General features: G+C 43.0%; 1 protein-coding gene across 2 annotated transcripts in view; it reads right to left on the bottom strand.

The window, feature by feature from the left end:
* ADGRA2 (adhesion G protein-coupled receptor A2) overlaps positions 1–26,782 on the bottom strand; it is a 196,676-nt gene that overhangs the window by 12,293 nt on the left and 157,601 nt on the right. For both annotated transcript variants that reach the window (XM_056571527.1, XM_056571529.1), the window contains exons 8-13: positions 24,978–25,142; positions 12,732–12,924; positions 8,937–9,086; positions 8,680–8,841; positions 6,702–6,920; positions 5,275–5,464 (exon numbers count right to left, since the gene is read on the bottom strand). In XM_056571527.1, the coding sequence (XP_056427502.1) occupies positions 5,275–5,464; positions 6,702–6,920; positions 8,680–8,841; positions 8,937–9,086; positions 12,732–12,924; positions 24,978–25,142 (1,079 nt within the window). The remainder of the gene's footprint in view (positions 1–5,274; positions 5,465–6,701; positions 6,921–8,679; positions 8,842–8,936; positions 9,087–12,731; positions 12,925–24,977; positions 25,143–26,782) is intronic.

Here is a 26,782-nt window from a genome sequence, read left to right as displayed (position 1 = left end):
TCTATACCCAGCAGGTAATTGACCTTGTGTGGACCTTTGGGATCTGCTCAGCACCACCTCTGGAGAATCAGGAACTGACGGAACTTCTGATACCTCAGCAGGCTCTTCTTCAGCAAACATGGGAGCTGGAACTTGATCAGGAGTCACTGGAATCGGGAATGCTGGTACATGAACGGTACAGGTTGGAACTATTGTTTGCACTCTGGGAGCAGGTACATAAACTGGAGTCAACGGAGATAGGAAAGGAGCTGGTGTGTTGACTAACATTGGCTGGACCAGCCCCGATGCTGGAGGCAAGCAGATAAACGATGGCTGACTTGGGGAAAACATAGAGAAATCCATGGGTGGGTGGATACCTTTGCCAGGAACATACTCCCTCGCAGGTCTGAAATCTGGAAGAGGCGGGGATGGATGTACTGTTAGATCTTCTTTTAGGCAGACCTTGATACGAATTCGGTGGGCTTCTGAACTCAGTTCACATCCGACTCGGGATAGGGTATAGCGGTCACTGTGTAGGGCTCTGTCTTCCAAAAGGAATCCAATTTGTCTGTTTTCGGGAACTTCCGTAACCAGACTTTGTCGCCCACCTGGAGTGGTTTGGCTGTGGTGTGCCAGTTGTAGTCATCTTGTTGCCTTTGTCGGGCCTCGCCCATATTCTTACTGACAATATCTTTGGCTTCTTGAATCCTCCTTTGATGATCAGAAACCCACTCGAGGGATGCCCGAGGGGAATTGTTGATCGAAGGCTTGCAACCCGAATGTCCTATCTTTAGGCAGTTGCGGTGTCGTCCCATTATCAAGTAGAAGGAGGTGTACCTGGTGGAACAGTGCACGGTATTGTTGCTAATCTCCAACAACTCGGGTAGCAACCAGGGCCATTCCTCTTGTTGTGACACAGATGCTGCTTGCAGCATATGGATGAAGACTTGATTGATCCGCTCACAGAGCCTATTTCCTTGAGGGTGACAGGCGGTGGTTCAGAGTTTCTTGCAGTCATGGAATTGACATAGTTCTTGGAAGAGTTGGGCCTCAAAGGCCGTTCTATGGTCAGTTAAGACAGATTCAGGACATCCAAGGGCTTGCACCCACTTAGAGTAGAACGTCTGGGCCACAACAACAATCCACTTGGAGTAATGATCCACCGTGGAAAGGGCATAGGTGTACCCGGACCGGGTGGGAGACAACTTCACATGGTCTAGGGTGACCAACTGGTTGGGTCTGTCACTCTGGATGGAATGGAGGGGTGCTCTTGCATCCTTGCACACATTCTTTGTGACCTTACAGACCGAGCATTCACTGCACCATTTCTCAATATCACTCTGCATTCCAATCGAGTAGAATCTTCGCCTGACAGTGGCTTCGGTCTTGTGGACTCCAAAGTTCCCCGACTGATCATGATGAAGTCTGATGAAGAATCTGATGAAGTCAATAACCAGAGACTGGAAAGAATTTCGGTACAACAGTCCTTTGTGCACAAACAGTCGCTTCCTCTGTCATCACAGACATTTCAACTCGTAGTTACAATGTGCCCACATAGACGGGTTGGTACCTTTTTCGCCAGAAGGTAGTCCAAAAGATCCCCCATCTTGGAGAGTCTTCCAGGTATATAGGTCTTCTTTAACCTTTTCGGACCTGGGTTCACCTTCCATAAGGGCGGTCACAACATTCTTATACACAAACCATTGGTAAAATGGGGGAACATCTTCCCACACGACTTCGACAGGTGGTTCTTCGCCGTGGGTCATCCAAGACAGTACATCAACATTGGCGGTTGACTTACCGCTCCTGTACTTAATGGTGAAGTTGTAATTAGCTAATCTTGAAGCTCATCGCTGTTCAAGAACACCCAACTTGGCAGTGTTCAGGGCCAACGAGTTATTATCAGTGTAGACAGTAAATGGCGCGGCAGCCAAATAATCTTAGAATTTTTCTGTCACGGCCCATACCAGGGCAAGAAGTTCCAGTTTCAACGAACTGTAGTTGGCATCGTTCTTCTCTGCTCCTCGCAGGTTACAACTGGCGTAGGCAATCACTCTCTCTTGTCCATCTTGAACTTGGGACAGGACAGCTACAAGACCTTCAAAACTGGCATCAGTATATGGCCTGAACGGCTGAATGTAGTTTGGATACGCCAAGATGGGGGGTTCTGTCAGCAGACGTTTAAGAGCTCGGGACACTGTCTCCTGCTCTTCGGCCCATTCAATAGGTAGTCTTCCATTGTAATTCTCCTTCGCCGTACCCCGCAGGAGAGCTGTGAGGGGTTCTGCAATTTGGGCAAAGTGTGGGATGAAGCAGCGGTAGTAGCCGGCGAATCCCAGGAAACTCCTGACATCCTTCACCATGCTTGGGGTAGGCCAGCCCTTGACAGCATCCACCTTTTCAGGATTTGGCTGAGCTCCCTCTGCACTGACAACGTGGCCCAGGTAATGGACTTGTGGCTTGAGCAAGTGACACTTTGATGGTTTGATCTTCAGCCCATGCTTGATCACGACTTGAAAGACATCTGATAGATGACTGAGGTGTTTTTGGTAAGACTTGGAATACACAATGACATCATCCAGGTACAATTCAGATGGGCCAGGCTCCTTTCCATCAGAGGCTGGAACGTAGCAGGGGCACTAGTGGACTTGTAGTGGACTTGCAGTGGACTTGAATTAATTTCTACAGACCCACGCTGAATTTAGACAGACTGATCCTGACTGACTTGACTAGGACTGACTAGACTTCACCCCTTGAGTAGCTTACCAGGTTTTGATTTTCACCTGTGGGGCACTTGGTTAGTGGAAGCGTGGCTGCGTGTTAGGCCTTGAATCTCCTCAGGACACCAGACACTCTCAGGTCTTGACTGTTCCTCAGCATACTCTAAACTGAAACTAATGAGCTCCTTCCCTGTGTATATGGGGGAGACTTTGGAGGGGTCATATAGGTCACCCACAAGTCATCTGGTCACTGACACCTTCCCTGGTAACATGACTTAGCAACAACATTTAATGGTATATACATTATACAGGCAATGCACTAGATAACACAAGGTATAAATAACCATTTATAATACACAGCTTAAAGGGGTATTCCAGGAAAAAAACTTTTTTTTATATATCAACTGGCTCCAGAACCCCAGACACCAGTCTCGGGAAACGCCCAGTTTAGAAGAGGTTTGCTATGGGGATTTGCTCCTAAACTGGGCGGTTCCCGAGACACGTGTCATCAGAGAGCACTTAGACAGAAAAGAAAAACCTTAACTTCAGAAGCTCATAAGTACTGAAAGGATTAAGATTTTTTAATAGAAGTAATTTACAAATCTGTTTAACTTTCTGGAGCCAGTTGATATATATAAAAAAAGTTTTTTCCTGGATAACCCCTTTAAGGGGCGACTCAGGGGACACTGCAATAGAATCTGCCAGACAGGAGAGCAAGGGTACAACTCCTGTATTGGGCCACCACATATGTATGTAGCCCCATCCTCTGATGTCACAAAGGTGGCCTATTTAAACACTTTTATATGCATTACTTGTTAAGCACCCACCTGACAAAGGGTCCTTTCCAGAACTGAAACACATTGTTTTGTGCCTGTACTTACAATAAAGAAATCAGGAAGTAACACTTTGCATGAGTTCTTGGGAACCCCATTGGCATTCTGGTCTATAGTTTCTATCTCGTAAGACATAGCAGGTGAATTTCTGACTAAATTCATTTTTAAACCAATACAGCCTTAGGTGAGATGGCGCAGATGCATGCCAAGCTGCTTTTGTTCTCTGGTCTCAGCATGGTGCTAATCCCAAATTACTCTAGCCTTTAGCCCAAAGCAGAAATTTTGAACTAGAATACTCTATATCTGGTCAATGGCCTTGCTGAAAAGACATAGGACTCTCCTATCATAATCTAAATTGGTGTCTCTTTTTAAGACACTCAAAGTAGGCAAAAGATAATTGTATCATGTGCCGCATGAAAAAATCAACATACCTATTTCTTCATTTCCAAGATATTGAGGTAATTAAGAACAAAGGTAAAGTGTTTGTTACTATGCCTTAAGTATGGTATATTTCACCAAACTAACATATCAAATAATTGTAGTCAATGGATATTAAATAGATAATCAAAATGTTTCTCCTTAATGAGTTAATAAAATTTTCTGCAAAGCTACGAATTTCGGCATTTGAAGGTTACACCAATGTTTACTCCACACCTAAGGAACAATTTACCGTATATACTCGAGTATAAGCCGAGTTTTTCAGCACGATTTTTCGTTCTGAAAACGCCCCCCTCGGCTTATACTCGAGTGAACTCCGCCTGTCAAACCCTTCATCAGTGGTCTTCAACCTGCAGACCTCCACGGACGACGACACACAGGGAAGTTCATGCGCAACGTCCCTGTGCGTCGTCGTCAAGGCAACGTCACTACTCCGGGGCCGAAGCGCGGAGAAGAGGCCCCCCCCGGTGAAAATGGACAGCCCGCAACGACTAACCATCCCCACCGGACGGTCCCTGCAGCATAGATGGCCCGGACCAATTTACCCTAACGTCCCGCCGAGGGGAGGTGAGTACAAAAACAAAGGAGGGAGGGGGGTCTGGATGATGACGAAGGCCGCAGTGGTCTTCAACATGCGGGCCTCCAGAGGTTTCAAAACTACAACACCCAGCATGTACGGACAGCCGATGGCTGTCCGGGAATGCAAGGAGTTGTAGTTTTGAAACCTCTGGAGGTCCGCAGGTTGAAGACCACTGATGAAGGGATTGACAGGCGGTGATGATGAAGGGGGGGGATGATGACGAAGGCCGCAGTGGTCTTCAACCTGCGGACCTCCAGAGGTTTCAAAACTACAACTCCCAGCATGCCTGGACAGCCAATGGTGAGTACAAAACAAAAGGGGGGGGGGGGGTCTGGATGATGACGAAGGCCGCAGTGGTCTTCAACATGCGGGCCTCCAGAGGTTTCAAAACTACAATACCCAGCATGCCCGGACAGCCGATGGCTGTCCAGGCATGCTGGGAGTTGTAGTTTTGCAACATCTGGAGGTCCGCAGGTTGAAGACCACTGATAAAGGGATTGACAGGGGGTGATGATGAAGGGGGGGGATGATGACAGGGGTGTTAATGACATGGGGGGATGATGTATTTCCCACCCTAGGCTTATAGTCGTGTCAATAACTTTTCCTGGGTTTTTGGGGTAAAATTAGGGGCCTCGGCTTATATTCGTGTCGGCTTATACTCGAGTATATACGGTACCCCAATAAATGTACTGATTTTATTATCAATTCAATGATGTTTCCTTACGTGTTCCAACATATATGACGGGTGTAGAGATACTTCGTCTTTTCCCATCTTCTGCCAATCTTGAGGAGTTTCCTACACTCCTAAAAAGCTTTCCATTCCTGAAGGCCACGACTTGCAGTTTGCAGGTTTGAGAGGAAGACAAAGCTAAGAGGCTTCGAGGTAGGTGGACAGAGGCCAAAGCAAGGCTGTTCTGGAGGCGGAGAATAGCAAGAGATACAAAGAGTGATGGGTCTTATTGTGCATTATGTTGTCTACAGTTGCTACATTACAGGACATTCTGGGTTACATAATTGGCCTAAACATTCACTGTGATAACTTGTAGACAATTTAGAACAGGCTTAGATACATTACGATGGGCACATAGGCCCAGATTTATCAAAGAATGTCTACGGTAGAGCTATTGTCCCACGTTTATTTGGGTGGTGGGTTTGACTAGTGTGCATCTTATTTATCAAGAAGGTGCAGCAGGATGATGAATTTTGCGCAGCTCTGAATTTGGCAGGTTAGGTATTTTTACTTACTTTCACAGAGCTGCAGGAACATTTTTACTTGCATTTTAGATGCAACAATCAAATTTGATTGTGGTTTCTAAGGGGTTAAAACCGGGCATCACCGTGATCAGTGATGTCTGGCATTAGAGAGGGGTTCTGGTGGCAGATAGCCGCCAGGACCACCCAGCTATGACCTGCGCTCAGCTCCTGAGCACATGTCATAGAAGGGGAGTGGGACGCTGTCGTCCACAAGAGGTTAAAGGTGGAATTGCAGAAGGTAGAAGTGATTCTCACGCCTACTGGTAGGGGGTGTAGCTTTGCGCCTAAAAAAGTACCTTTGCGCACAAAATAGCGACTTTTGACAAAAGTCGCAAATGACAAATATGTGACCACTGCATGGTCAAAAAGAAAAAGAGTTGTACGGGTACGAAAAAAGAGTGAAACTGTCTGTATCAAAAGGCGCATAAAAGTCGCTAAATATGCTGCTTGTGCCTGAACTGCGCCAAAACATAGACAAAAAAATGCTCTAAAAGCAATGATAAATCTCCCCCACAGTCTTGGATACACTAGTGTACAACAAATAGACAGCTGGGAATGTTTTCATAATGAAATTCTTCATGGAGCATGAGCCTGTGTGAGAATATTTACATGTATAGATGTCCTAAGCAGAAGTCCAGAGATAATACTCTATAGGGACATTCAATGATATGGGAAGAAGTGCTACAGTATAGTGCACTGGGACAGTATTTTTATTGAATTCTATAATCTTTTCATAATTTAGAATGTAGAAGTTTTGAGATACTGGAAAAAACCTGGTCAGCTTATATATTGGCTCAGCAGCACAGATGGTGTCATATAGGCAATAATATGTTCTACATTCACCTGTTGCAAATGATACAATAATACAGTGAACATTTTAAGACTTGTTTTAGGTACCTTGACATGGAAGTTGGGCAGGGAAACATTGGTTTGCCCGGTGGTACAGCGAAACTTCAGTCGCTGATCGGTTTGTGTGTTGCTCTCCTGTTCTTTCCTGTCTCTGTCCGCCTTGTGGTTGCCTCGTCCTCCATCTCTTCTTTGGAAGGCCGTGCAGCCTAAACCAACAAAACTGTTGGGTATAATGAGGAAGGCCTCTAAGGCAATGTTCCTTGTGCTCTGTAAAAGCATGTGAAATAAAGAATAAGCATCACATATCATATTCATAACATATCAATGTTTCTGAACTGAGCACATAAAATAACCTAGCCATGAGATGAAATAAACATGTTCAGGTGTAACAAACTACTGCTGCAGTCACTGCTGCTTAGTACAAAAGTCAATCTTCTCTCCAGATAACTTTTAGTGTTAAAGCGGTACTCTGCCCCTAAACATCTTATCACCTATCCAAAGTAGAGGGGATAAGATGTCTGATCACGGGGGGGTCCCGACACTGGTCCCCCCCCCCCCTTCCTGCTGCACCCGGCACTCATTTAGAGAAGTCTTTCCCAACCAGGGATTCTGGGAGTTGTAGTTTTGCAACACCTAGAGGCACCCTGGTTGGGAAACATTGGTTTAGAGCGTCAGGTGCAGCATGTCACGGCCATGCCCCCTCAATGCAAGTCTATGAGAGGGGGCATGGATGTGACATCACGAGCAAGGCGTGACTGACACCTCATGACCCAGTCATCCGGCACGGTACGAAGTTCGCTCCATGCACCGGATGTCTCCTGTGATCGGATATCTTATTCCCTATCCTTTGGCTAGAGGACAAGATGTCTAGGGGTGGAGTACCCCTTCAGGGTGTGTTCACACGCTATTTGTTTTTGCAGGTTTTCCACTGCGTATTTGAAAGTGGGCGGGCTCTTCTCGGCTGTCCGTAGCAGATTTTCCGTGGCGGAATTTACGCTATGGAAAATCCGCCGCAGTCCCTACTGACTTCAATGGGGCTTGCGGCGGATTTTCTGCAGCGTAAATTCCTCCATGGAAAATCTGCTGCGGACAGCCGAGAAGAGCCCGCCCACTTTCAAATAAGCAGCAAAAAAACCTGCAAAAACAAATAGCGTGTGAACGCACCCTTAAGCTTCATATGATAAAACTGACATACTTTCCACAGTGGAAAATCTGCACAACATTGTGTGTACTTTGGTTCTGCGCTGCCCATTTTCGTGTGGATTACAAGTTAAATGAAAAAATTAAATGTGTAAACAACTGCAGAGTTTTAAATCCACAGTGAAGGTCAATTTCCACATGAATTTGGTGCACATTTTTATTCACAGTACATGGAATCTTATCTTATTCACTGTACTATTACTGTAAATACAAAGGATTTTTCACACAGAAATTCAGTGTGCCACATGTATGCCTATCCTTAGGGCCCGTTTTTACTAAGGATATTCAACCGGGAAAGATCCTAAGTGGATCTGTGGCGACCGGAATGGTGCCTATGTCCGCAGAATTCCATTATTGAAATCGGTGGGAAGCTGCTGCACGACTCCGATTTCCTTGTGGATATTCCAACATGGAATCTCCATAGTGTCAATGGGCCTTAGCCTCTTAGGCTGGTTTTATATAACCGTTTTGCATTTGAAACATCCTGTTCTTTAGTGGGTGAATTTACCATTAAAACAGCTTCAACAGGAAACAAAAATGATGCAGGTCCCTTTTTACTGTTAAGAACAGGATCCAGATAGATCCTGTGTTTGCCAAATAAAAGTCAATGTCAATAGGATAGGCAACTTGTTCATCCTGCCTTAAAGTTACCTTCTTAACCTTGAAAGTAAAAACAAGACTTTTTAACAGGATGCAAAAACATGATATATAAACCAGCCTTATCCCACCATCTATTCCTTATAACCCTCACTTTGCACCACATGTTATTGATAATAGAACCGAGTTATCATTAGTGATCACAGGAAATTGCTGCAGGAGCTCATACCACAGACAGGTCCTGGGAGTCACTGCTCAGCGTCAGCCCCGCTATCTTCTCCACGGTCTGGACAATACTACTACAAGCTTTGTCTTCCACCTGAGCATTCCACAAGATAAGATCATCAACCATCATCATGTTACTGGCCATCTCCAACATGACATCTGCCAGCTGAAAGCAAAATAACATTTTTAGTACAGAGGAAAAAATATTTCCAACATTTTATTTTCCATTAAAAAAATCCCCAAATCCATGATATAACTCACATCTTTCACTTGGTCAACTAAACCGATGAATTTTTCCATCATCTGAGCCACATAGATGACATCCATCATGTCGGAGAAGTTGGCTGCTTCTGCTGTATACATCCGCAGCTGGTGTGCCAGCGTCAGCACATTAGATTCATTGATGGGCATCTAAAGAGTAAGAAGGAGGAAGCTTTTGACTTCATATCCCATCCTCATATATTTTTGTCATATCCCATCCCCATATCTCGACCTCCTATCCCATCCTCCTATGCCATTTTCATATCCCAACCTCATATCCCGTCCTCATATCCAGTCCTCATATTCCATCCTCATATCCTGTCCTCATATCCCAACCTCATATCCCGACCTCATATCCCGACCTCATATCCCGACCTCATATCCTGACCTCATATCCCGACCTCATATCCCGTTCTTATGTCCCACCCTCATATCCTGTCCTAAGGTGGGACTGATTTGTGATGAAGATATTGTAAGCCGAAAAAGGAGAGTATGGCTTTGTGGAAAAGGGTGTGATTTGTCAGCCAGACCGATGCACAAAAAGTGTAGAAAAGAAAAGGGGTGTGGCTTAAACAGTGGGCGTGTCTTTGAGAGATGGGGTGTGGCTTGCAAGCCAGACTGACACATTCACCAAGAGATGCAGAGCGGAGCTTGTGGAGTAAGGTACCAGAAGTCCCATATACTTGGATGGGACTTGAAACAAAAACCCATCTTTTACATAAGGGTGAAGGTAAGGGTTAATTTAACTATCTTATATTTTTATTTTAACATATAAGTAATATGTGCACCAGGTTTCATTGAAATATCTCCAGCCGTACAGGAGTTATCCCGGAACATACATTTCCCATAGATTTGCATGAGACTTTAAACAAAAACCCTGATCCTCGCAAATGAGGGTAGTTAAGGGTTAAATTAACTATCCTATATTTTAAGTGGACATATAAGTAACATGTGACCAATTATTATCGAAATATCTCCAGCTGTTTGGAAGTTATGCAGTAACATATATTTCCCATAGACTTGAATGGGACTTTAAACAAAAACCCTGACCCTTGCAAATATGGGTGGGTAAGGGTTAAATTACCTATCCTATGTTTGTTGTTGCTATATAAGTAACATGTGTGCCAAGTTTCATGTTAATATCGTAAGCAGTTTGGACATGATGCTGGAACATACACACACACACACACATACATACATGTGGACATCATACTAGCCGGATAAAGTTTGACTAATAGAAGGAACTATGTACACTGGAAATTGAAAAGTGGGGCATAAATGGCAAAAATAAAAAAATTAAATAAAACAGACAATCAGCAAAAAAGGCATTAAAAAAATGTGTCTGGATCAGAGCCTCATGCTAAAATTGGCTGAAAATAAGGCTGAAAATACTGACTGAAAAAGTTGGAACATGGCTTAAAATAAGACTTATAATTTGTTTTATATAAACAAGTAATTTATAAATAGAACTTTTTTAATTGTTTATAGTGCAGCACAAAGTACAGCTCTAAGGAAGAGAACCAATAACTTAAAATGCATCCTATTTCAGTATTCAGGAGGGAAATACCACGCACAACCTGTCAACAGGTGTTTTTGAAAGAAAGAAGATATACAGACAGGTCCATAAATATTGGGACATTGACACAATTCTAACATTTTTGGCTCTGTACACCACCAAAATAGATTTGAAATGAAACGAACAAGATGTGCTTTAACTCCAGACTGTCAGCTTTAATTTGAGGGTATTTACATCCAAATCAGGTGAACGGTGTAGGAATTACAACAGTTTGCATATGTGCCTCCCGCTTGATAAGGGACCAAAAGTAATGGGACAATTGGCTTCTCAGCTGTTCCATGTCCAGGTGTGTGTTATTCCCTCATTATCCCAATTACAATGAGCAGATAAAAGGTCCAGAGTTCATTTCAAGTGTGCTATTTGCATTTGGAATCTGTTGCTGTCAACTCTCAAGATGAGATCCAAAGAGCTGTCACTATCAGGGAAGCAAGCCATCATTAGGCTGAAAAAACAAAACAAACCCATCAGAGAGATAGTCAAAACATTAGGCGTGGCCAAAACAACTGTTTGGAACATTCTTAAAAAGAAGGAAGGCACCGGTGAGCTCAGCAACACGAAAAGACCCGGAAGACCAAGGAAAACAACTGTGGTGGATGACCGAAGAATTGTTTCCCTGATTAAGAAAACCCCCTTCACAACAGTTGGCCAGATGAAGAACACTCTCCAGGAGGTAGGTGTATGTGTGTCAGAGTCAACAATCAAGAGAAGACTTCACGGGAATGAATACAGAGGGTTCACCACAAGATGGAAACCATTGGTGAGCCTCAAAAACAGGAAGGCCAGATTAGAGTTTGCTAAACGACATCTAAAAAAGCTTTCACAGTTCTGGAACAACATCCTATGGACAGATGAGACCAAGATCAACTTGTACCAGAGTGATGGGAAGAGGAGTATGGGGAAGGAAAGGAACTGCTCATGATCCTAAGCATACCACCTCATCAGGGAAGCATGGTGGTGGTAGTGTCATGGCGTGGGCATGTATGGATGCCAATGGAACTTGTTCTCTTGTATTTATTGATGATGTGACTGCTGACAAAAGCAGCAGGATGAATTCTGAAGTGTTTCGGGTGATATTATCTGCTCATATTCAGCAAGATGCTTCAGAATTCATTGGACGGCGCTTCATAGTGCAGATGGATAATGACCCAAAACATACTGCAAAAGCAACCAAAGAGTTTATTAAGGGAAATAAGTGGAATGTTATGCAATGGCCAAGTCAATCACCTGACCTGAATCCGATTGAGCATGCATTTCACTTGCTGAAGACAAAACTGAAGGGAAAATGCCCCAAGAACAAGCAGGAACTGAAGGCAATTGTAGTAGATGCCTGGCAGAGTATCACCAGGGATGAAACCCAACGTCTGGTAATATCTATGCGTTCCAGACTTTAAGCTGTAATTGACTGAAAAGGATTTGCAACCAACTATTAAAAATTGAAAGTTTGAGTTATGATTATTATTCTGCCCCATTACTTTTGGTCCCTTAACATGTGGGATGCACATATGCAAACTGTTGTAATTCCTACACCGTAAACCTGATGTGAATCCATTGTAGGGGTGTACAGAGCCAAAAATGTTAGAATTGTGTCCATGTCCCAATATTTATGGACCTGACTGTATGTCTACTTTCTTTCACAAACACCTGTCGACAGGTTGTGCGTGGTATTTCCCTCCTGAAAACTGAAATAGGATGCATTTTAAGTTATTGGTTCTCTTCCTTAGAGCTGTACTTTGTGCTGCACTATTAACAATTAAAAAATAGATAAATAAAGTTAAACCTTTAAATTGCCTGGGCATGTCTGTGGCCATCTTACCTAGGATACTACACCATCTCAACAAACATTTTCCTTTGTTTCTTCGTTATGAACAGTTAAAAGATTTCCCATATATTATATGAGGGAAAACTAAGGCAGGGTTTACACCACTGTTCAGATCTGTCCAAAAAAACTTTGTCAAAGGGTCTGTTCAGTGCCACAGAATGGGTCTTTTGCACAACTGACACCCAATTGACTCCCGACAGATCCCATTGACTTGAATGAGGTCCATCTGATGTCCATTGAGCAGACAAAAAACGGACGTGCAGTACTTTTTTCCCTGCTCAAGTCCATACTTTTAGCGGACTGAGCAAACCAAGCAACCTTGGACAGAGCTGAACAGTGGGGTGAACCCGGTATGATCCCAGATTGAACACACAATACTGCATCGGCAAGCTTTACTCACAGACACGAAGGTGTAGAGCACCCTGGTGATATCGTTCTTGTACAAGCAGTTGGAATAGTTTCCTTCCTCCCACTGTCCCGATCGATCGCAGCGGCGTGATGCTTTCTTCTCCTGTCCATTTGGTGAGACAGACATAAAGGGATACTGTAGACAGGGCTGATAGGAAGTTATCCCAGCCAATGTGCGGGGCCACCTGAGGACACATCAAAATGCATTGCGGACCATCAAAAATGGATAATAAGGCTGCAACAAGCTCATAAAGCATATTCTACCTTCATTTTGCGTTATACACCAACTTTCTGAACTGGAAACTCATTTTCTAGCTTAGGCCTATTTTCATGTATCCTAAAAAAGGAATATGAAGTACATAGAAGGGGTCCCCGGTTCAGGACCCTCATCCCTTATCTACAGTAAAGGGAAGCTACAAAAGAGTGTCGCTCACTTTGGAGGACCTGTTCTGTCCAGCAATACACATTCAGCTCATTGATTTGAACAGGCACTGTGTAATACCTAATTTTCCCTGTGGGGGTGCTGCAGGAAAATTGAAAAGTAGCTGCTAGGTCTTCTCACACATTACAGCTGATCACTGAGGACCCCAGCAGGCTGACACTTTCTGTTCAGCTTATCAAGCTTATGCCAAGGGACCTTTCTGACAAGATTGTCCAAAGAGAAGAACCCAAAAATCCAACAGCACACTAGGGGATAGTATGTTTATTAGTGTACACTCAATGATAGTTAGTGTACATGATACTATTAAACTTTAGTTATGGCCTCATGCACGCTCACGCTCATTGGGCATACACCATTTGTGACTATACAAATTATAGTATGAGATGCCTTTTACGCTCCCGATTTATCTATAATACCTTTGCACAGATAATTAATATTAAAGGGGTACTCCACCCCTAGACATCTCATCCCCTATCCAAAGGATAGGGGATAAGATGTCTGATCACGGGGGTCCCGCTGCTGGGGACCCCCTCGATCTTCCTGCTGTACCCGGCATTCGCTGGGGACCCCCTTTGGACCCCCTTTGGATAGGGGATGAGATGTCTAGGGATGGAGTACCCCTTTAAGGACAAAGTAAGTATGATCCTCTCTCTAAGATCGGTATATATATGATAGTGAATGATAGAACTATAATTGTTACAATATGACATTGTAAGAATTCTTCTGATTGACTATGTGTTTAATATAAGAAAAAACTATTTCCTGGTTCTGACATGACTGCATTTTATATATAATGGAAAACACTTTGATTGTCTGTTACTCAGAAGAATCTTGGAGCTCTGGCGAGATCTTCAAGGTTTGAGATGGAAAACTCTGATCAAGAGAACTGGCGGCGGGGCGTTGTGGGATGTTACTGATTTCTAGCTGATCGTTTTTCCTGCAGAGCCCAAGTAAATAATACACGGAGCCCTGGAATGTCTGGAATAAATCAGAGTAAATATGTCATCCTGCCAGGACTGTGCAGAGTTGCTAAAGTGGTTACAGCCAGCAGGGGGCCTGACTGGAGCAAAGGACAAAAAAATGTTATGCAGACATGATAGCGTCCATTTTATAAAGCATCCGAGTCATCATAAAGATGGAAAAATGTTAACTCCTCCACATTTGGGACAGATAGTAGCACAACTTTTTATAGCTCTTTTATATTTAATACATAGAAGTTTGCTTGTTGAACTCTTTGCACAATCAGCTTTAGTTACAGATTATTATATGAAATCAGAAGATAAGGCCTCAGCAAGCCTATGCACTCGTAGTGTTCACAGCATGGCCACCATCACCATGACAACTAAGCTGACACACCGTTTTACCTCGTCAGTATCCACTATCTTTGTTAGTATCCATATGTTTTTTGTACAGGTGACTACAAATTTGCCTGCAAACAAAGTGTGGATATGTATTTATAGAAGCCTTTCAATGTATTTTCTTATTATTGAATAGTACTTTTTATGGTGCATAGGTGTTTATTCAACATTTCGCTCAGTTTCTCTTCTGCAGCCTGTACATTTTCACATATAGTGCAGCACACATGATTAGTCTCCAGACCTTATCTCTCCTCTCCTAAGGTGGGATAAGGTGAACTTTGATCTGGTCATAAACTAGCTTAGAAATTCATTTAGGAAAGGGGAGACAACACTATTTTCTGCTTTTTTGATTCTATTTTAACAAGTCCAGAATTCTTTATCGTGGTTGGAGTTTTATTTTTCTATTCCAAATGCCCTGTATAAACTCGGTAAAATTAAAAAGTCAGCCACCACTAGGGGGCGCTTACTGTATAAGATGAATTCAATAATCACAGTAAATTCCTGAATTCCCCCTTCTACACCCTGTTCCAAATTATTATGTAAATTCTATTTAAGTGTCACAAAGATTAAAGGGGTATTCCAGGCAAAAACTTTTTTTTATATATCAACTGGCTCCGGAAAGTTAAACAGATTTGTAAATTACTTCTATTAAAATTTTTTAATAATTATTAGCTTCTGAAATTGAGTTGCTGTTTCTGTCTAACTGCTCTCTGATGACTCACGTCCCGGGAGCTGTCCAGCTCCTATGGGGATATTTTCCCATCATGCAAGGGATATTCTCCCATCATGCACAGCTCCCGGGACGTGACATCATCATTGAGCAGTTAGACAGAAAACTTCAGAAGCTAATAACTATTGGAAGGATTAAGATTTTTTAATAGAAGTAATTTACAAATCTGTTGAACTTTCCGGAGCCAGTTGATATATATAAAAAAAGTTTTTGCCTGGAATACCCCTTTAACCCTTTAAGGACTCAGGGTTTTTCCGTTTTTGCACTTTCGTTTTTTCCTCCTTACCTTTTAAAAATCATAACCCTTTCAATTTTCCACCTAAAAATCCATATTATGGCTTATTTTTTGCGTCGCCAATTCTACTTTGCAGTGACATTAGTCATTTTACCCAAAAATGCACGGCGAAACGGAAAAAAAAATCATTGTGCGACAAAATCGAAAAAAAAAACGCCATTTTGTAACTTTTGGGGGCTTCCGTTTCTACGCAGTGCATATTTCGGTAAAAATTACACCTTATCATTATTCTGTAGGTCCATACGGTTAAAATGATACCCTACTTATATAGGTTTGATTTTGTCGCACTTCTGGAAAAAATCATAACTACATGCAGGAAAATTTATACGTTTAAAAATGTCATCTTCTGACCCCTATAACTTTTTTATTTTTCCATGTACGGGGCGGTATGAGGACTCAATTTTTGCGCCGTGATCTGAAGTTTTTATCGGTATGATTTTTGTTTTGATCGGACTTTTTGATCACTTTTTATTCATTTTTTAATGTTATAAAAAGTGACCAAAATACACTTTTTTGGACTTTGGAATTTTTTTGCGCGTACGCCATTGACCGTACGGCTTAATTAATGATATATTTTTATAGTTCGGACATTTACGCACGCGGCGATACCACATATGTTTATTTATTTATTTTTTTTACACTGTTTTATTTTTTTTATGGGAAAAGGGGGGTGATTCAAACTTTTATTAGGGAAGGGGTTAAATGACCTTTATTAACACTTTTTTTTAACTTTTTTTTTGCAGTGTTACAGGTCCCATAGGGACCTATAACACTGCACACACTGATCGCTCATCCTGATCACAGGCGTGTATTAACACGCCTGTGATCAGCATTATCGGCGCTTGACTGCTCCTGCCTGGATCTCAGGCACGGAGCAGTCATTCGTCGATCGGACACCGAGGAGGCAGGTAAGAGCCCTCCCGGTGTCCGATCAGCTGTTCGGGACGCCGCGATTTCACCGCGGCGGTCCCGAACAGCCCAACTGAGCAGCCGGGATACTTTCAGTTTCACTTTAGAAGCGGCGGTCAGCTTTGACCGCCGCTTCTAAAGGGTTAATACCGCACATCGCCGCGATCGGCGATGTGTGGTATTAGCCACGGGTCCCGGCCGTTGATTAGCGCCGGGACCGACGCGATATGATGCGGGATCGCGGCGCGATCCCGCTTCATATCGCGGGAGCCGGCGCAGGACGTAAATATACGTCCTATGTCGTTAAGGGGTTAAATATTTTGTTTTCAAGTTTAACTCATGGATGGCATTGTGTCTCAGTGCTCTTCTGATCACTGAAAACAATCTCGGACACCTGTGATAATTAGATTGCCAGGTGAGCCCAATTTAAGGAAAAACTACTAAAGGTGGGTGTTTCACATTATTAAGCAGATCACCGTTTTCAAGCAATATGGGGAAGAAAAAGGATCTCTCTGCTGCCCAAAAGAGTGAAATAGTTCAATGCCTTGGACAAGGTATGAAAACATTAGATATTTCACGAAAACTTAAGAGTGATCGTCGCACTATTAAGAGATTTGTGGCTGATTCAGAGCACAGACGAGTTTGTGCAGATAAAGGCACATTTAGGAAGATTTCTGCCAGATCCATGCATCGGATCAAGAGAGCAGCTGCTAAAATACCATTACATAGCAGCAAACAGATATTTGAAGCTGCTGGTGCCTCTGGAGTCCCACAGGCATCAAGGTGTAGAGTCCTTCAGTGTCTTGCAACTGGGCATAAACCTTCTATTTGGCCACCACTAACCAATGCTCACAAGCAGAAACTGCTGCATTGGGCAGAAAAATACATGAAGACTAATTTTCAAACAGTCCTATTCACTGATGAGTGTCAAGCAACCCTGGATTGTCCAGATGGATGGAGTAGTGGATGGTTGGTGGACGGCCACCCTGTTCCAACAAGGCTTCGATGTCAGCAAGATGGTGGTGGAGTCACGTTTTTGGCCAGAATCATGGGAAGAGAGCTGGTCGGCCCCTTTAGGGTCCCCAAAAGTGTAAAGATGACGTCTGCAAAGTATGCAGAGTTTCTGACTGACCACTTCCTTCCCTGGTACAGAAGGAAGAACTATGATTTCCGTTATAAAATCATCTTCATGCATGACAATTCACCATCTCATGGTGCAAAGATTACCTCTACATCAATGGCTGTTATGGGGATAAAAGGAGAGAAAGTCATGGTGTGGCCTCCATCCTCCCCTGACCTCAATCCTATTGGGAATCTTTGGAGCATCCTCAAGCAAAAGATATATGAGGGTGGGAGGCAGTTTACATCCAAACAGCAGTTCTGGGAGGCTATTCTGACATATTGCAAACAAATTCAAGCAAAAACTGTCCAAAAACTCACAAGTTCAATGGATGCAAGACTTGTGAAGCTGCTGTTTTGAAACTTACTGTGCGTAATAATTTGGAACAGTGCATTGTAAGTTTTTTATGTAAAAAAAAATACTGTTATCATTAGAAGGTTTGTTCAATAACATTTGAATTGTACTGTTAATAGTTGATAACATGAGAATTATGCTTACTGTTATTTACATCAATTATTTAGGTAAATGAGAAAAATATCATTTGCATAATAATTTGGAACAGGGTTATTAATTCCATGTGCATATTGTATAGTAGTGTTGAAGCTTTGCAACAACAAAATAGAACTCCATAGGCTCTCCATTCTAATAAACAGATGGATATAGGCCATCACATTATAATTGTGCTGGACTTCTACCTCTGGGACCCTCAGTGAAATTAAGAGGATGCTGTGTCTATTTAATGATATATTTACACATGGCAAAAATCATGGCTGCAGATCTTCTGTGTAAATGTTCCCAATTACCTTCAATATCAAATTCAAAATATGCAGCAAATCTGCACCGTGCATTAAATTCTAAACAGGTACAGCACTTATACCAGCATTGTGTCTTCTTTCTTAGGATTGGTGGGGATCCCATATAGCATAGAGTGATGGTATATCCTAGCAATATTCCCTCACTTCATAAGATAGGGGGAAAAATGTTTTGGCCCCAGTCCCTATCTCCTGGACCAATGTGGCCTGGCCCATACAGGGCATCTTAAAAAGAGACCACTAGTAATTCCAGGTTCTTCAATGGATACAGAGGTTGCACACTGGGTCTATAGTCACTTCATATATCTATCCAACCATTCTGTAGCTCTAGTATTATATTCTAGAACAATAATACGTAGCGAGTCTATGGAAAAATAAGGTCAGCTCACCACTTAGTAGACAACTTGGGTATATAGACCAGCAAGACAGTTTTATGTTGGAAGGAAGCACAGTGGGCAGTTCAGCCATGTCTCAGCATAGATAATGCAGAAATTGAGGAAAATTGCATCCAGCTCCCATAAAAAAATCCAGCTTTATTAGAAAAAACTTTATAGCATATGGTGGATCATATCAAAAGTGGAGTAAAAACAAAATGCTCCTCGAAACGCAGTTTCGAGGAGCAATTTGTTTTTACTCCACTTTTGATATGATCCACCATGTTTTAAAGAAGCTTGATTTTTTTTATGGGAGCTGGATGCAATTTTCCTCTTATTCTGGATTATATTCTAGAGCCAGGAAGCTGAGGGTGAACGGTGCTAGAGGTTCCTCGCAGGAAGGAGAGAGTGTTGCAGGTCTATAAAGAAACAACTGTAAGTGCAATATGTAGGCTTCTGCATGTTATGATAGGGGACTCTATGAACAACCATGGAGAAAGATAAAAAGATGCCTCCATCCAAAAACCATAGTGGGCCCCAAAGAATGTCCGCACCTGGTCTATGAACCCTCTCGCAAAATTGCCAAAGGAAGATAAAGCAGGATTTGATGTAACATCTGGTAACAGCTTCTGCCTGGATATTAACTCTGCAAATCTCTCATTTCCCTTGGTACCTACTCCTACATCCTTCTCTGTTTCAGAAGGCACAAGAAAGGAGAGCGGTGGGAGGAGAGGGGACTGGCTAATTGAAGCCACATTGGCCGCGCTGATAATTTATATTCCATAAAGCAACAGAGAGTGCTTGGTCTGCGCGGCATATAGGCCTTTATTCTATGGCCCAGCGAAATTCCAACACCTTGGATTTTACGCCCTGCGTGTTCTGCCAGGACGGAGCATGTGAAAGGAGCCTTCACTGCGATTCTTGTTAATGGCTTACAGATGGGATCAGACCTGCCCAGTTTAACACCTTCAGTGCCAGAACCAACTGATCCGCAGTCTGGGACTTCTATTAACACACAGGTGTCCATTAAAGCATCTCTTCACTCATGTTTCATATTTTACTTTTGTTATTGAGGAAAATAGTTTGAGAAGGTCCCTTTAGAGTAACCCACTTACCCCAACCATTTCTTACAATAAAACACTGGAACAGAGTTTTTACATTCCTTCTGTCCAAGAGTTAATATAGTAAACTCATTGCCAGCAAAGACTATAACATTCTGCAGATTTTCTGATCTTTTGTACAACTATTTCCCCTAGACTAACCCTATGATTCACTATGTCGTAAAATAAAATCGCTTGTAAATGTGCCAGTGACCCTATTCCAGCGCTGTCGGCAGATTATCACCTATTTTTTGTCAGGGGATAACAATCATCTGATATTAGCTATGCAAATGAATGTGGCGCACAGAAAGACAGTTTTAAAACCGGTTATTTCCATCAACGGGAAAACAGGTTAAAATACACTGCTCAAAAAAATAAAGGGAACACTAAGATAACACATCCTAGATCTGAATGAATGAACTAATCGTATGAAATACTTTCGTCTTTACATAGTTGAATGTGCTGTCGACAAAATCACACAAAAATTATCAATGGAAATGAAATTTATCAACCCATGGAGGTCTGGATATGGAGTCACACTCAAAACCAAAGTGGAAAACCACACTACAGGCTGATCCAACTTTATGTAATGTCCTTAAAACAAGTCAAAATGAGGCTCACTGTATGTGTGGCCTCCAAGTGCCCGTATGATCTCCCTACAACGCGTGGGCATGCTCCTGATGAGGTGGCGGATGGTCTCCTGAGGATGTCCTCCCAGACCTGGACTAAAGCATCCGCCAACTCCTGGGCAGTCTGTGGTGCAACGTGGCGTTGGTGGATGGAGCGAGACATGATGTCCCAGATGTGCTCAATCGAATTCAGGTCTGGGGAACGGGCGGGCCAATACATAGCATCAATGCCTTCCTCTTGCAGGAACTGCTGACACACTCCAGACACATGAGGTCTAGCATTGTCTTGCATTAGGAGGAACCCAGGGCCAAGCATATGGAGGACCCCAGGCACCAGCATATGGTCTCACAAGGGGTCTGAGGATCTCATCTCGGTACCTAATGGCAGTTAGGCTACCGCTGGCAAGCACATGGAGGGCTGTGCGGACCCCCAAAGAAATGCCACCCCACACCATTACTGACCCGCCACCAAACCGGTCATGCTGGAGGATGTTGCAGGCAGCAGAACATTCTGCATGGCGTCTCCAGACTCTGTCACGTCTGTCACATGTACTCAGTATGAACCTGCTTTCATCAGTGAAGAGCACAGGGCACCAGTGGCGAATTTGCCAATCTTGGTGTTCTCTGGCAAATGCCAAACGTCCTGCAAGGTGTTGGGCTGTAAGTACAACCCCCACCTGTGGACGTCGGCCCTCATACTACCCTCATGGCGTCTGTTTGTGACCGTTTGAGTGGACACATGCACATTTGTTGCCTGCTGGAAGTCCTTTTGCAGGGCTCTGGCAGTGCACCTCCTGCTCATCCTTGCACAAAGGCGGAGGTAGCGGTCCTGTTGCTGGGTTGTTGCCCTCCTACGGCCTCCTCCACGACTCCTGATGTACTGGCCTGTCTCCTGGTAGCGCCTCCATGCTCTGGACACTACACTGACAGACACAGCAAACCTTCTTGCCACAGCTCGCATTGATGTGCCGTCCTGGATGAGCTGCCCTTCCTGAGCCACTTGTGTGGGTTGCAGACTCTGTCTCATGTTACCACTAGAGTGAAAGCACGGCCAGCATTCAAAACATCAGCCAGGAACCATAAGACCACATGCAGAACCACTCCTTTATTGGGGGTGCTAATTGCCTATAATTTCCACCTATTGTCTGTTCCATTTGCACAACAGCATGTGAAATTAATTGTCAATCAGTGTTGCTTCCTGAGTGGACAGTGTGATTTCACAGAAGTGTGATTGACTTGGAGTTACATTGTGTTGTTTAAGTGTTCCCTTTATTTATTTTTTAGCAGTGTAATTTGATTCCTTAAAGGGGTACTCATCCCCTAGACATCTTATCCCCTATCCAAAGGATAGGGGATAAGATATCAGATCGCCGGGGTCCTGCTGCTGGGGACCCCAGGGATCGCTGTTGCAGCACCCCACTATCATTACTGCGCAGAGCGAGATCGTAATGACGGGCAATACAGGGGCCGGAGCATCGTTACATCACGGCTCTGCCCCTCGTGATGTCACGGCCCGCCCCCGTCAATACAAGTCTATGGGAGGGGGCGTGGCGGTCGTCACGCCCCCTGCCATAGACTTGCATTAAGAGGACGGGATGATGTCACGAGGGGCGGGGCCATGACATCACGCTGCTCCAGCCCCTGTATCGCCCATCATTACGCACAGAGCGATCTCGCTCTGTGCAGTAATGATGGCGGGGTGCCGCAGCGGCGATCCCCGGGGTCCCCAGCAGCGGGACCGCGGCGATCCAACATCTAATCCCCTATCCTTTGGATAGGGGATAAGATGCCAGGGGCGGAGTACCCCTTTAATGGTGGCTTTTCCTAATCTCCGACATAATGCTAATTCCTGGGTAAAATATGGCCATCTGTCAATACAGGATAACGTAATACCCATCCCATGCTTTCAGACAATAAACTCTTACTGTCAATTCAAATTACAGATCAGTGGTCTTCAACCTGCGGACCTCCAGATTTTGCAAAACTACAACTCCCAGCATGCCCGGACAGCCGTTGGCTGTCCGGGCATGCTGGGCATTGTAAATTTGCAACATCTGGAGGTCCGCAGGTTGGAGACCATTGTTATAGATGAACCCCATCTATTTATTTAGGCCAAAGCCTCCATTGCTCAGGCCGCTATATTATTTCGGGGAATATGCCTAATATCATAGTGTGATAGTCTTGCAAATAACTTTACAATGTCTAGGAATAATCCAGATGATCAGATCGTTGCTGGTAGACCGCTAAATGAAAAGACGATAAAAAGCCAGAAGTTATTCAGATACATTGGCCAAGGCCGGTACTGGATGTACTCTAAGCTGACCACCCACATCTGTGGAGAAATGTTGCGGTGATAAATCCTGGGATCTTAATGCAGAATAATACCATGTACGGGCTTCGCTGACTGTGACAAAACATTTAATAATACTATATAGAAGGACAGGAAGCCGAAACCACAAAACTCCCACACTGATACTATTACTCCCATTCACATCCCTTTAGGAACACCAATAATTAGCCCAAAAGAGGTTAAAAAACAGACAAACCAAAAATGGAGGAAACACCAATACATATAATAAATATGTTAGACCCCATATGTAGCCATTGGTGAATCACTTTTGGTGTGGTGGGTGTTAGCGGTGACTATCTTTAGCACTGGCCTTGTTGGGGGAATATTATATTCTTACATTCAGTCTCTATCAGGGAGATTTATCAAAACCTGTCTAGAGGAAAAGTTGCCCAGTTGCCCATAGCAACCAATCAGATCACTTCTTTCATTTTTAACAAGGCCTCTGCAAAATGAAAGAAGCGATCTGATTGGTTGCTATGGGCAACTGCACACTCTTCCTCTGCACAGGTTTTGATGAATCTCCCCTATATATGTTTTTTGCATCCATTAGCCTTGCTTATATACTTTACAATTGTATCCTTGTGTTATCTGTAGGTAGCATTGGTTATATACTCATTTAGTGGCTGATTTTATGACTTGATCCCTACCCTATTACTGTTTTTTATTGCTCCCAGTTCCCCCACACATGTTTCATGGTGTCTTGCATTCTGTTTTCAATCATTTGAATTTCTGTCTTTAATAAATAACATTTTAGAATTTTTGGCATCACATTGGGTCTAGCACATTTGCTATATTTTAAGGTGTTCTTCTCTGTTCCCATTCCTTGTAAGATAGAACAGTATAACCACAACCACATTTACATCTAAGGAACCAGTAGGTGCAAATGGCATAGCTGTAAGGCATCTTTTTAATAAACTTATATTTTTTCACTATGTGTCCCTTATATTACTATTCAAAAACCATTACTGTATGTTGCATTAAGACTACTGCAGCAAGATCCACTTTATCCACATTCTCATAGCATAGCATGGTGCTCCTGAGAAGCAGACGCTCTTTCTTAGGCTACATTCACACCACGTTTTTGCAATACAGTTACCGTATCAGTTTTTTGATGAAAAACTGATTCCTCAAAACCTGACTAAACTCTATCAAAACGTGTGTACAAATTTCAACGCGTATACAGTTAAAAACCATATAAGGTTTGAAAAATGATGTCCGGTTGCATCTGTATTTTAAGAAAAAAACGCATATGTTTTTAACTTTTCACTCCATTTTGAATAAAGTTTCAATTGTTTTATTGAAATTCCAAGAAAAAAAACTGTGCAAAGTCAAAAAACGTATGGTGAAAACCGGATGGAACCGAACGCACATACGGTTCTGTATGGTTCCCATTGACTCCCATGTTTTAAAAAAAAACGTATACAGTTTAATACAGTTTTTCACCCGGACCAAAAACCGTGGTAGACTATGGTTTTGGGTACAGGAAAAAAACCTGACAAAACCGTACAGGATGCAAAACGGACACAACCGGATGCATCTTTTGGCATACGGTTTTCAATGGAGAGTCAACGCATACGGTTTTCGATACAGTTCCGTACGGTTTTCACATTGAAAACATATACGGGAACTGTATTGCAAAAACGTGGTGTGAATTCAGCCTTACAGAGCCGCTCAAGGCACAAGATCTAATAGAAAATATGGAATGGTTTTACTTCCTTGTTTGTTAAAACTGGCTACATATGGAAGGCCCAATACAGGTTCACATCAGGAGGGAAAAGGGTCTTACATTAGCTCGACCTGCATATGGGACTATGATGTTTTACCTAACACCATTATTCTCTGTAATTTTATTTAAACATAAATATATCCTAAAAAGAATTTCTTAAAGGGGTTGTTTTATTCTATTCCTCTTGACACATGATTCTGCTATCCAAAATGGTGTGTGGCTCAGTAAAAGTTGGTATCGGTTTGGCAAGCCTATGCTCAGCATGCATCACATAGATTGCCATTTATTTAAATGTAAAGTCAAAGACCGGGCCCATGTCTTTGTGCCATTTGCGTATTTAATAAATATTAACCCAAGGTATTAACTAAATGTTTTGTGACAGATAGAACATACCTGAAATCTCCTCTGTTGTTGGTCACTCTGTCAGCAGGACAGTATGATGCAGAAGTCTCCAAAACCACTAGCTCCACTTTCTTGCTGATGTTACCATATTCGGTGGATACGCTGCACTCCCACTCACCGTTGGCAGAAAGCAAGATGTTGGACAGGATCAAACCACTATGGAAACAATTTAAGGAAAGAAGGTCAATAATCATTGAGGAAAAATTGCTAAAAAAGAAGATAACGGAGGATCGTGCCAAAACAAAATAGTTTACAGTGAGGTGAAACCTATACAATGGAAGCCCCATAATATGGAATAAAGGGGTTGTCAAAAAAAAAAGAAGAAAAAAAAAGACAAGTGCGCATCCAGGCTGGGGCAGAGTAAAAAATTAAACAAAACATTTACTCGCCTTCCCTGATCCCCATGATAACTAGTGCCAGCTGTGACATGCATGAAGCACCTACTCTGCAGATCACTGGCTGTAGCAGTGAATGGCCTAGTCCTGACACGCACCATATATATATATTTTTATAATTTTTTTCAAACACATAGTAACACAAGTAAAGTATTGTACAGTTATCAATAATCAAATTGTGGGTCTTAAAATGATTTTGCTGCAATTCACATGCCTCATATTAAACGGGGACCCCGAGGGAATTTTTTTTTTTTATCAGCAGGTGACCGAAAACTACACAGATTTGTTTTAAAAATCTTAAAGGAGTACTATGGTGCATGAAAGCTTATCCCTCTATCCTAAGCATAGGGGATAAGTGTCTGAACGTGGGGGCTGGGGTCTGACCGTTGGGACACCCCATTATCTACTGCACCACACCCTGGCCCTCCCCAGAAAAGGAGCATGTCGTCCTCCATATGAAGAGATGCAGCCGCTTCGTGCAGGGATCGACACTCTACTTCCTGGGGTCTGCCAGGGTAACCTAGTAACATAGTTTACAAGGTTGAAAAAAGACTAGAGTCCATCAAGTTCAACCCATATCCCTAATGAGTCCCTACTGAGTTGATCCAGAAGAAGGCAAAAAACCCTCATACTAGAGGTAAAAATTCCTTCCCGACTCCAAATATGGCATTCAGAATAAATTCCTGGATCAACATTCTGTCCCTATAGATTTAGTATCCATAACCAGCGATGTTATTACTCTCCAAAAATGCATCCAGACCCCTTTTGAACTATTTTACAGAGTTCCCCATAACCACCTCCTCTGGCAGAGAGTTCCATAATCTCACTGTTCTTACAGTAAAGAACCCTGTCAGTGCTGGTGTAGAAACCTTCTTTTCCCAAGACGTAGAGGATGCCCCCTTGTTATAGATACACTCCTGGGTATGAATAGATCATAGAGGAGATCTCTGTACTGCCCCCTGACATATTTATACATATTTATTAGGTCTCCCCTAAGCCTTCTTTTTTCTAAACTAAATAACCCCAATTCTGATAATCTCTCTGGGTACTGTAGTCCTTCCATTCCCCGTATTACCCTGGTTGCCCATCTTTGAACCCTCTCCAGCTCCACTATATCTTTCTTGTACACTGGTGCCCAGTACTGTACACAGTATTCTATGTGTGGTCTGACTAGTGATTTGTACAGCGGTAGAATTATTTCCTTGTCGTGGGCATCTATGCCCCTATTGATGTACCCCATGATTTTATTTGCCTTGGTAGCAGCTGCCCGACACTGGTCACTACAGCTAAATTTACTGTTAGCTAAGACTCCTAAGTCCTTTTCCACGTTAGTCATCCCAAGTGTGCTCCCATTTAATACATAACCCCAGCCCAGATTTTTCTTCCCCATGTGCATTACCT

The sequence above is a fragment of the Hyla sarda genome, chromosome 4, assembly GCF_029499605.1.
Source record: "Hyla sarda isolate aHylSar1 chromosome 4, aHylSar1.hap1, whole genome shotgun sequence".
Taxonomy (NCBI): Eukaryota; Metazoa; Chordata; class Amphibia; order Anura; family Hylidae; genus Hyla; species Hyla sarda.
The sequence above is the reverse complement of the archived record's forward strand: the minus strand, read 5'-3'. Positions and strand labels throughout refer to the sequence as shown.